The sequence below is a fragment of the Fukomys damarensis genome, unplaced genomic scaffold (assembly GCF_012274545.1).
Source record: "Fukomys damarensis isolate Sample0158 unplaced genomic scaffold, DMR_v1.0_HiC HiC_scaffold_5, whole genome shotgun sequence".
Lineage (NCBI taxonomy): Eukaryota > Metazoa > Chordata > Mammalia > Rodentia > Bathyergidae > Fukomys > Fukomys damarensis.
The window spans coordinates 33552177-33564313 of record NW_022900917.1 but is presented as its reverse complement, the minus strand read 5'-3'; the positions used below and the strand labels follow the sequence as shown (position 1 = coordinate 33564313).

General features: G+C 37.0%; 1 protein-coding gene across 2 annotated transcripts in view; it reads left to right on the top strand.

The window, feature by feature from the left end:
• Nucleotides 1–331: 331 nt before the first annotated feature.
• The window catches only part of Zc2hc1a (zinc finger C2HC-type containing 1A), a 48336-nt gene continuing 36530 nt past the window's right edge, over nt 332–12137 (top strand). Inside the window, exon 1 of one of the 2 annotated variants that reach the window (XM_033760461.1) lies at nt 332–437. In XM_033760461.1, coding sequence (XP_033616352.1) covers nt 422–437 — 16 coding nt within the window. In that variant the 5' untranslated portion in view covers nt 332–421. The remainder of the gene's footprint in view (nt 438–12137) is intronic. The other variant, XM_010611272.3, reaches the window with a different exon arrangement.

The following is a 12137-nucleotide window of genomic DNA, read 5'->3' as shown; positions in this document are numbered from 1 at the left end:
ACAGCCCCCGGCGCGGCGGGGCGAGCGACTGCCTGGCGGCTCCCCGTCAGACCGTCTTCCGCTGGCTTCTCCAGCCTACGCTGCCTCTGGGTCGTGCCTGCACGCCCTGTCCTACCTTTTCCTCCTCTTTCCTGACTCCTGGGTTTTTTTTGGGTAATTGCCGACTCCGGCCAGATTTTATTTTCCTTGAAAACTGGCCTCTCCGGTAATGTCCACGGCCTCCCCGCCGCCGGTCTTTGCTGTTCCCCGGGAATAGGACCTCCGCCCTGAGCGAGCTCCTGACACTCCTTGGCCAGCTTCCCTTGGTAACTGTTTTCCATTTTTGCAGCATCTTCTATGGGAGCGATGCCAGAGCATCTCTTAGAAGTGTCACTGGCCAGCTTTAGAACCGGGACAATAGATTGATTACCAGACGGACTTAATGGTTTCTTCACGAGGTCTGTTTAGGAAGAGCCAGCATCGATTCCTTGTCTTCGGGTTTATCCTTGTGTTGTAACATGACTCCAGATATTTGCTTTGTTCCCAGTTCTTTCACTTGTTTTCTTTCTCTTTACCCATTTTATCCAGCATAAGAACAGCGTTTGCCTAAAAACAAAGGAAAGAGGAAAAACTAGCATTGGCAGCAACACTGCCAAGTGTTTTTAAATTGTAGTTAATCCCACTGATGAAGAACAAGATTTCAGAAATGAAAGATCTTGTTTTGACTTGCCTTTTTTTCCCTTCTAATATATATGAATTGAGTTGGAATTAAACATTAGGAGAGGTATTGAGTTTTATGTATTATTGCATGATTGAGCCTAAAATATTTCAGATAGTGTTATGAAGTGAAAAGTGGTAACGAGTAACTTTTCAGTGATTTAAAGAAGGCAAATGCTACACGAGTGTATTTCATTCCTAGGCTCTCAGACGAGGTAAAGGTCTCCTATGAAACACCTCGAGGATAATAAATAATTAAAGAATTCTGATAATCTTCCATTTGTGGTTAGCTCCAGTATGCTATGACCTATGAAGGTCTTGCTGTTTATTTTAAGAGTATCAATCACCTTTCCTTGAAATAAGGAGTAATAATAATAGTACTTTACTGCTTTTTTTCAAGAACTCTGGAAGTAGGTTATATTTTAATTATCTGAAAATCTAGTGATATTATAGCAAACTGAGTAAGAACATAGGCTCTGGAATTCTTACAGAGTTATAATGTACATAAAGTTCTGTAGAATAGTTTGCACTATTATTTTATTATTTTATTCAACACTTGTAATTTAAACAGGGATCTTCATCCAGTTTTTCACCTAAATATCCTGAGCACTTTTTTGTACTGCACTCTGAATTGAACTGAAACCTTACCCATTTTGGTAGTCCTTACATTTTAGCACTGCTGATATTATTCTTGAAACCTTATTAAGAATGTTTTTAAAGTATAATGGAAACATAATATTTAGTTATCTGAATGGAGAAAACATAGATTCTGATGTAGTATAGTATGGCATGTTTTTTATGGGCCCAGTTTATATCAAATTAAAAAGTACTACTTATTCATTTTTATCTCTGATAAGATCTGTTGTGAACTATGTTTTTAATTGCAATGAATCAAATACAAATATATAAAAATTGTTCTTTTTGTGTGACAAAACAGTTGAATCTTCATAATTTTAAAGGTTTAACCTAATAAAAGTTTAACAGTTTTCTGTTGAAGGGAAGACAATGCCTTTCTGGGTTCACTACCTCCCTCCCCAACCCCTTTAAAAAAAATCACTTCCTACATCACATTTTGCAGAGATCAAAACTTTGAATCTTAAGATTGCCATCCATTATTTCATTCATTGATTTAATAAACATTGCTTAGTGATATAAAATAGTTTCTTCACTGTACTGCAAGTTAAGTCTAGTATTTTGAGGGTTTCTGATAAACTTTATATTGCAGCATCTAGTATAAATCTTCAAGTTTAGGCAGGAGAGTCATCCTAGCACTTTGGGAATCTGAGGCAGGAGGATGGCAAGTACAAGCCCAGCTTGGGAAAATTTGGGGTGTAGTCTCTGTCTCAAAACAGACAAACAAACAATAAAAACAACAGGATTGGGGAGATAGCCTAATGGCCCTGATTTATCCCAATACTGGAAAAAAAAAATCCTCAAGTTACTTTACTGTGTCATGGTAATTGAGCATATATTGTACTATTTGGCATTAGACTTAACATTTCTAGTTGAAAGTTGCCAGACTAGTCTTCATTATACAACTGGAAATATACAGAAGTTCAAAGGAAGATAATCTTACCCTTTCTTGTATTTTTTTCATTCTTTGTGTATCACTTATATTATTGATTTGGGACTTCCATGCTTCCCAGATAATAAAAGAGATGAGCTATTAGACTAAAGCAGTTTTATGAAACCAAATGTAAGTTATTGCTCATGATTTTGTATAGTTAATAACTGAGTACTTATGCATGATTTCAGTAATTAAAGCAAAGCTTTTAACTCCTTTTCAGCTAAAGTTTGTACCTTACAAGTATATCTAAGGACAGTTGAAGTTCTAGATTAGGAATTATTTCCAGTGTCTGTTAAGCTTCATTATCTATAAAATTTTGAGATGATAAAATGATTTTTATCCTTATCTGCAGTATTCTCATTGCTCTCGTAGTGACTAATAAGTAGTTATAGCAATTATGGCAATGATCAGGCTGCTCATTTTTCTTTTGAATTGCTAAAATTATTACATCGTAAGATTGCCCACTGAAACTTTGAGAAGTGAGATTCCTCTTTGATCTAAAGATAGCTGTCATGTCCTATTAAAGTTTCTGTTTTGTCTTTCATTAACATAGAAGTATGGTAGTTTCCTGAATAATTCTACATCTTTAATAATAATTTATCTAGCATTCATTATTTTTTTGGTACTGAGTTGGATACCATATGTTTTAATAGCCAGTGTATTAGAGAGGCTTGTGTTCGAATCCTTTCTTGGTTACTTTTTAGCTTTATGATCTGGGCATTTTACTTAACCAGAACCTCATTTTTCTCAGCTATAAAATAGTCATTGACTACTTAACTATATTAAATATTAAATGATGTAACATAAGGCATCTAGTTAAATGTTTATTATATTGAAGGCTCCCTTCAGTACATATTTTTTGAATGAATAAAATCACAGGAAGGCATGTTAGATGCTAAAGAATAGTCTAAGTATAACATAGCATGTTGTCCGTCTCTGTGTAACTATGGCAACAGGATAGACTGGAGAAGGGGGAGGCTGGCAATATATGTACAGGATGAGGATTGGAACTAAGACAAAGATAGGAGGAGCTACAAGGGAAGATACATTTAGAAGGTATTTCTGGAAAAGTGAGATATGAGTGTTGTTTCTGAGAAAGAAAAGGAATAAAAAATAAAGCAGATGTCTAGCTTTGGAATGTAATATCTTTAAGAAGAACATCAGCTTGGAGATAATGAGTTTGGCTTTAGAGATGTGTTTGTCTAGCACTTGGGGAGTATCTGGTAGAAAAGTCTCATAGTTATTTGGAAATACTTATCTACCTGAAGCTTTCATTTTAGTAATTACCAGCATGTAAACAATTCACATGAGTGCAATAATAAAGATAAACCATATTTAACAAAATGAGGAAAGAAACTTGGCAGAAATATATACTTTATGATCAAGACAGGACATTAGTTTGGGAAGAGTCTTTAAAGATATTTAAAAGATGTCAAGAAAGGAAAGTGGGAAAAAACTGATTTGTGCAGTAGTGAATGTATACTAGAAAAAGCCTCTTGCTCCTGATTTACCCAGAAACTCTTAAGTGCTAACCTGGACAAGTCTTGCTTTACTTGAGAGAGATCTAGATGATTTGGGCTTTGAAGAAAGAAATGTGGAAGCCAAAAGAGGAAAGATTTTAAAAGCTTGAAGGTATTTATCAACATTGCATCATGCTGAAGGTCCAGTAGGATGAGGATGCGAAGGAGGTATTTGAATTTGGCAATAAATTAATCATCCACAGTTACCTGAATTTATTAAAATATTTAATGTCTCCTTGTTAAAGAAGCTTTTCTTGATTCTATCAATGTATCAAAGATAGTATTATGAACTTCCTCTTTCATTTTATTGTCTTCTTTCTTCACTGATTTATTGTCACCTGACATCCCGTGTGTGTGTGTGTGTGTGTTTTAAATTATTTTACCACTGTTAGAAGAGTAGAAGCTCCATAAGAATACACTTTTCGTTTTCTTCATCCCTGATTTCCTATATCCTAGACCAGTTCTTGGCTCATGTTAGATACTTAGCAAAAATTTGTTGAATCAGTTTTTAAAAATTTCTTTGGTTGTACTGGGGATTGAACCCTCCTGGGCCTTTGCCCTGAACTACATCACCAGCCCTTTAAATATTTTTGTTTTGAAACATGGTCTCACTAAGTCACTAAGTTTCCAAGGGTGGGCTCTTGCCTCAGCCTTCTGTACTATGAGGACTACAGATGTGTGCTCTTATCCCTAGCTCATTTTAATATAGCTATTAGGCATAATCTGAAATTGATATAGGGAGTAGTTGAGAAGTAAGGAGGAACTAAGCAGAAAATGAGTATTTTTAAACGTGCTACCCAGGATATTGTTCCTAAATATTTCTCAGAGGTAGAAAAGACTTGTGATGAAATAAGTACAAGGATAATAGTAAGTCTCTCTCCCTCTCTCTCTCTAATAGTAAGTCTCCCCCCCTCTCTCTGTGAAGACAGGAAGGTCTGCTTTAAGAAAACACATTTGACTTTATTTAGTGTAGCATTTTCTAAACATTTGACCACAGAGCATAGGATTAGAGGGTGACGAGGGAATGTAGTAAAAACAACTGGTCATATTCAAACTGGGTCTGAAGTACAGTTAGAAATGGGTCTATAGTACTGTCCGTGTGCCTGTGAGGGATACAGTTCAAGACGCCAAGTAGATGTCTGAAGCCATGAACATTACCACACCTTATATGTACTATGTTTATCCCTATACATGCAGACTTAGGATAAAATTTATAAATTGGTCACACTTAGAGAGCAAAAACAAAAATAAAATAGAATATAACGACACAGTATAATAAAAATTTTGTGAATGTTGAAAGAGACAAGTACGATTACCGTATTTCCCTGAAAATAATTTTTGCTATAAAAGGTGTGATAGGACTTATTTTCAGGGTATGTGTTATTTTTTCATGTACAACGATCTAATTTATTAATGTACAAAAATTTGCATTTATTCAAATACAGACATGTCATCTTCCTCTGGAGCATCATCAGAATTTGCCAAACCCCAAATTCTGGTCTCATTATCTTGCAACTCCATTTCCTGTAGAGCCATTAGCCCATCTGTCATCTCCAACAATAGAGCTCTCCATGAATAAGTACTCCTTGCCCACATAGCCTTCATGTGCTGCATTGGCAATACAGCTGTCAGTGATTTTATCTCATGAATTCTTCACCCAAGTCATGACCTCTTGCAGTGTTGGCTTTAATAAAGTTTCTATTAAATCAAATGTTAACTGAAGACAAGTCAGGAGTGGCAACCAAAAATGATGACAGTTAAGAATGATGGTTCATACAAAAGTGACAAAAATTTGCAGAATCTAGAAAACATTTATTTCACAGGACTACATTAAGTGATCCATTATAGCATGCAGTGTTTTGAATTATGAAGATTCACATTAGGCACAACCACATCCGTTCATTATTGAGCATGCACGTTATTCCTGTGTTGTCTGTATTCCACTTGATCATTTGGCAGCAAGTCTCCAGTTTGTTTACATAGATATTTATTTTTTGTCCAAAGGTGTCCACTTGGATATTTACAAATACTTAATTGTAATTTATACTATCATTTATTTAAAATATTAATGTTAACATTATATTTAATTATATATTAATATTATTTATAATTCAGTACATCCATCCTGTTTTTCATGGATGTACCAGATGCATCCATCTGGCTGATGATTTTAATCGGGGTTTATTTTTTGGGGGGTAGGACATATATTATATCATCTTAAAAAATGCTAGGGCTTATTTTGCAGTTAGGTCTTATTTTGGGAGAAATACAGTAATGTTTTTGGATGTTGACCATGTGTAAATCAAACTGTGGAAAACAAAACCGTGGGTGAGTGGGGACTCCTCTATTAAGAAAATGCAAGTGACTCTTGAGATCAACAAAGTAATAGCGGTGGAAGTCTATAGAGATGGAACATGAGTAGTGTAAGAGTCTAGAGCGGTGATAGTGAACCTTTTAGAGTTTTCAACAATAACAGCTCTCTCTAACATACGTGCCATAGATGCATCAGCACTGGTCTAGAGATAAGACTCTCTCCAAGTTGTTTTGGCAGGGGTTGTTTTTTTGCTAAGCTAGAGTGCAGGTAACTAGAGTAGAAGGTGAAGATTGTATATTGGGTAGGTTAAGTGTGAATGCTGAAATCTTTCAAGCTGAATTGAAAAGAGAAAATCTTGTAAGATTTTAGATATTGTTGACCTGAAAGCAGGTAGATATTTAAAAAGATCTTGTGAAGAAAATGGTATGATACAAGATACATGCTTCCAAAGAGAGATAGTTGAGTGTTCAAGATTGTATATCAGTAAGCTCTAGTACAGTATAATACTGGCTGGCAGTGAGCAAAGAGACACACTGCAGTAGTAGCCAGAGTTGATCTTATGTTTGAAGGCTTCTTTTCTTTTGAAAATGATCTCTTCTTAAGTATGTACATTTTAGTGCATTACAGCTTGTATTAGTTAGCTTCCCCATTCTTCTGACAAAATACCTGACAACCTTCAACTTAAAGGAGGAGAAGTTTACTTTGGCTTGTGGTTTTAGAGGTTTCAGTCCAAGGTTAAATGACTTCAAGGCAGAAACATCATGGTGGAAGAGCGTGGTGGAGCAAAAGTGCTCACTTCAGGCCAGCTGGGAAACAGCAGGGAAGAGAGCAAGAGAGGAAGGGTCCAGAGCCCAGATAAAGTTTTCAAGGTCATGGCCCCATGACTCCCTTCCAACTAGACCTCACCTCCTATGAGTCCATTCAGCTATGAATTTATCTGCGGGTAGATCTTTGATGAGGCTAATGCTCTCACAATCTAATCGCCACTCCAGAAGTCTTTTAATATTCTGTCAAGTTGACAATCAAGATTAATCGTCACAACCTATTTTAGATAATGGCATGTTCTTTTATATCACTTATACTGTAGCATCATATAAAATAGTTTCAAGCCTTATGATGCAAGTATTGAAATCACTAGATATTATCAACTCCTAACAGAATCAGTGGTTTGTGCTAGGTAAATTTTATAAGGAGAGTGGCTTGAGAATTCTAGAGTATTGAAGTGCTTTATAAACTTGTGTTAGCAGTGTTTGTTCTATGGTACAATATTTACTACTCTGCACAATATCTCTTCTGTATTTTTATTTGCTTCAAAATTTGCTAGTTTTGCCTCAGGAGAGATTAGTGAAATGTGTCTTCATGTCTTGAAAAATAATAGTTTATTTTTATAAAACAGTGTGCTTTTTAATATGCGACATCTTAGATCTCTCAGATTTTAAGGCGAATTGAGTAGATATTATCCTCATTTAACAGTTCTCAAACTGAATTTACCCATATGTTTAGTTTTACATACATTTCCTTCTAGTTCATGTATTAAAGACTTTTCCAACAAGGAGAGAGGATACTGTGTTCTTCTAAACCATGTTACATGTCGTTTCAGGTTTTCAATTCTCTATATAGATAAGTGGAAGAAATTTCATCAATATAGTACATATTATCTGAAGTATTCATTCCACTATCTGCATTGATTTGATCATTCATATATATGAGGAACTTTTTGGAAAAAAATGTTAATACCCATACAAAAAGTTCTTTGTGTACATTTCTTGCTAATGTTCTTATAAGGTGGATTTTACTGACTTATAATGTGCTACAAATAGATGAGGGCCACATATGTCAACTAACTTCCTTATTTTGAGGAATGTGAACCTTAGGTGAGATTTTTGCTGAAGAATTTATAGTTCTCAGTGACAGACCTAAGACTTGAAGTTTGATAATATCACAAACTCCAGTGTTTTTCCTATTGCATTGTCATGTCTTTCACATTGTACCTAAAAACAAAAATGTGGCTTTTCACACTGATGTCTAAGATAATTATCATAACCTCTTGTTATAATAATTTTCATTAGGTCTTGACATTCACACACAGGTGTGTACCTTACTCTATGCATTATAAGGCTGTGCTCTCTGTCATATATTTTGTTGGGACAAAAACTCACAAGTTAAAGGAGGAAAGGTTTATTTTTGCTCACAGTTATAGCAGCTTCAGTCCATATTTGGCTGGTTCCAAGCTATGTATAGCAGAGGAAAAAGAGCCTATGCCACGGCAGCAGGAAGTAGAGATGAGCGAGGTAGATATACCTTTCCAGGCTACCTCTTCCATTGATGAATATCACATCCTATGACCCAGTTACCTCCCCAAAACCCCACATATAAGTGCATTGAGGCTTTGGGGCAACATTTATATATAAGCTATAACATTCTGCCCCTGAATCCTATTTTGGAAAAAGTATTTAGTCCATCTGTAAGAGTTGCCAAAGTCCTGATATTTTCAGCATTGCTGAAAGGCCCAACTCCAGATTCTTCTCCAAGATTTGAGACAAACACTTAGCTCTGAAATCTTTTAAAATTAAAAAAAAAAAAAGTTAAGCACTTATTCTTAGTTAAACATACAGTGGCACAAGATAAACATTCCTATTCCAAATGGGAGAAATAAGGTGATTATTTCAAGGAATGCAACCAAAAAAAAAAAAAAAGACTAAAATGCAGTAGACCAAATATTAAATCCTATAGTTCCATGTTCAGCATCTACAGCCATCTGTAGCAAGGTGTGAACTCCAAAGGGCTTGGGCAGCCCCACCCCTATGGCATTTCTTGTGGCTGTAACCCTCGTGGCTTCTCTCCTGGGCTGGATTTGCTCATTCTTTGCAGCTTTCCTCAGATGGTCCACACGTCTGTAGTTTCCATTTTCCTGAGGTCTTTTTCCTCTTTCAGCTTCACTCCCACAGCTTCACATACTGCCTTCTCCAGGACACTGTCTGGCCTCCCAAGCTTTCTTCTGAAATCTGTGTGGAAATTTCCCTGAACCTATAATGGTTGCAGTCTTCATTAGTGTAAAACCAGCACCTCACGGATGACACCAGTGTCTGCTGCCAGCTAAAGCAGTGTTTTTGTCTTGCACCTTGGTCTTCAGAATGCCTGGATAGTAAATTGAATACCTGGGAATCAGTTCCTTAGGTGGCCCTTATACAGAGTGCTTTGCCTTGTTAGTTGCTCACATGCCCTTAAGCCGCTTTTCCTATAGTCTTGTTCAAAAGTAGTTGTCTTCTTCTTAATGCGAATCTTTTCAGCAACCAAGCTTTCTTTTGGTCCAGGTTTGTAGGCCTCCAACTTTATCTGAACTTCTTTTCTGGCCAAACTTGAAACAAAATCATTCACCTGTGCCATTTGCTTTTGATTCTCAATGTAGAGCAGACTAAAAGCCCCTAACAGCAGCCATGCCACTTCCTGAATGTTCAGCTACCTCGACATTTCCTCAGACAGATTAATTAGTCCACTGCTCTTAATCTTAGTCTCCTGAAAAGTGTCAGGGCAGGAGCAAAACATAGACAATGTTTTTTTTTTGTTTTTTGGTTTTTGGTTTTTTTTCCAGAGCATAACACACAGGGCCTAGAACCTATTCCCAACTTAAACCTCCTGAGCTGGAGTCCTTATTCCCAAATGAAACCTCCTGAGCTGGTCTTTTCCTTCTGCTTTCTTAAAATCAGCATTCTTGTCTTCTGAGCTGTGACCAGAATCTTACCAAGCTCGGCTCAAAGCATTCTAGGCCTGCTTCTCCAGCTGACATCTCCAAATCATTCCAGATTCCTCCTGCAAGCCAGTTCTAAAGGTTATGAACCACAGTTTCAAAGGCTTTGGGGAAACTTCTAGGTGTAAATCATAATACCTTACGACAAATTAATACAAAAGGAAATTAGAACATTTTTGTGTATCTTTAATTTTGATGGAGTAATAGTTTTATTGAGATAAATGTTTTTAAATGCATTCTTTTTTATGCCTTTTAGTGACAAAGATTTTCCTCTAAAGTCATTTTAAGCATGTTTGATCACTTATAGGAATTAATTTTAAGAACTGGATTCTATTTTATTGTAACAATCTGACCAAGTTTTAGGTTTTTGTATTAAAAACAGTTATTTCTATGAAATAAGTAAATAAAATATATTTGTGAGAACAGTGCTTATGTTATTCTACCCTCATTTTACTTTAGAGAATGGGGTCTGGGACAGGCTTCCAGCTTGTACATGATGAATAAAACTTTGGATGTTGCACGTAGTAGTGTGGAGAAAATTGGTAAGGTTAATAAAGGTTAAAAGGTAGAGTTAATCTCAGAGCAAGGGGGTTCATGCCTGTGGAAAGGAAAACAGCACTGTTGTAGCTTATATCTAGATGTCTTATGTGGTCATAGGTTGGCCTTTTCAGAAGTGGGTGAATCTAGAGTGTGTAATGCCAGGATTAATGGTATGTGATTACTAAATTAGTCCATTAATTGGTTTGGCATAGTTTTGAGTATGAATAATGGGAAAGCCCACTAGGTGTGAGTGCTACATACTCTAAGAATGCCTAGCCTGGATTGAATGTAAAGGAAACAAAGAGGGCTGCTGTTGTTGCTTGCTGCTTTCTGCTTTTGTTGTCTTCTGTCTGCCATGAACTGTTTGTCCTTTGTGATACCCCTCTTCCATGACACCCTGCCTTGGGGCCAGCAAATTACAGACTGAAACCTCTACAAACTGTGAGCCTTTAACTTTGGGTGTTGAATGTTCTATCTCAGCAATGAGAAAACTCAGACAGATTTTCATACCAGAAGTAGGATCGTTGCTGTGACTACCTGACCTTGTGGTTCAAGAGCCTTTGGAACTAGCTTGCAGAAAGAGTTTGGAAAGGTTTAGAGATGCTGGCTTAAGAAGCAGCCCTGAAATGCCTTAAACTGTTCTTGATGGGAGATTCTGATCAGAGCTCAGAGAACCCAAATGCTGATAGAAATCCTGCCAGTAAAAGCCAGGTCCAGGAAGCTTCTGCTGGTGAGGACTGAGCTGACTGTTGGACTCCAGACAATGTATGCTATGTAAAGTTTTTCTGTGTTTTGCTCCTGTCCAGAGATTTTTTTGTTTGAAGCTGAGTTTAAGGGCAACTGACTAATTAATCTTGCAAAAGAAATTTCAAGGCAGTCTAATGTTGAGGCGGTAGCATGGCTACTATTGAGGGCTTTTAGTCAGATCTATGTTGAAAGTAAAGAGCAAAGAGCTCAGAAAAATGACTTAAATGTGAATTTGTCCAGAAAGAAAGCTCTAGTAAAGTGGTAGACTACAAAGGTAGAGCAGAGAACTTGGTTGCTGAGAAGGAACAAGATAATGGAAAAGATGGCCTGAGGACATCACAAGAAACAAGAGGGCTCCAGCCTTCTCAGCCTTAAGGTTGCAAAGGTGAAAGAATTTGCTTTGAGAAGGAAGCTCCAGACTACCATATTACAGAAGGCTGAAGCCTAGAGAATTTGTTCATCAGGATTGGGTTCATAGTGCTCAGCAATACAGGTACTTGACCCTTATACCCAAGAGAAGGAAGCCTGGCTACTGCTCCAGTTGGTAGGAGACTTTGGCTTCATTCACATGGTGTTGGTTTTAGGTTCATGCAGAATGCAAGGACTGTGGAATCAGGAAGGCTTCCACCCAGATTTCAGAAGAAGACCCGGGAGGCCAGGCAGTGTGCTCCTGAAAATGAAATTTGTGAAGCTGTGTGAAGCTGACTGTACAGTGGAGGCTCCAGAAAGTTGGAGAACTCAGGAACATGGGCCATCTCAGGAAAGCTGCAAGGAGTGAGCAAAACTGGCCCAAGAGAGCTGTGGGAGCTACAAGCATTTGCATTACCAAAAGGATGGATCCACCCAGGCTCTTTGTTTTTTGTTTTTTGGTTTTTTTTAATTTTATTTTAAATTGAATTTATTGATACATTCTAGGTAAAAAGTACAGTGACATTCAGTACTGGGATCTTGTACCTTTATATGCCAGGTCATGGTTCTCATTTTTTCCCCTTGTCCCCACCCTCC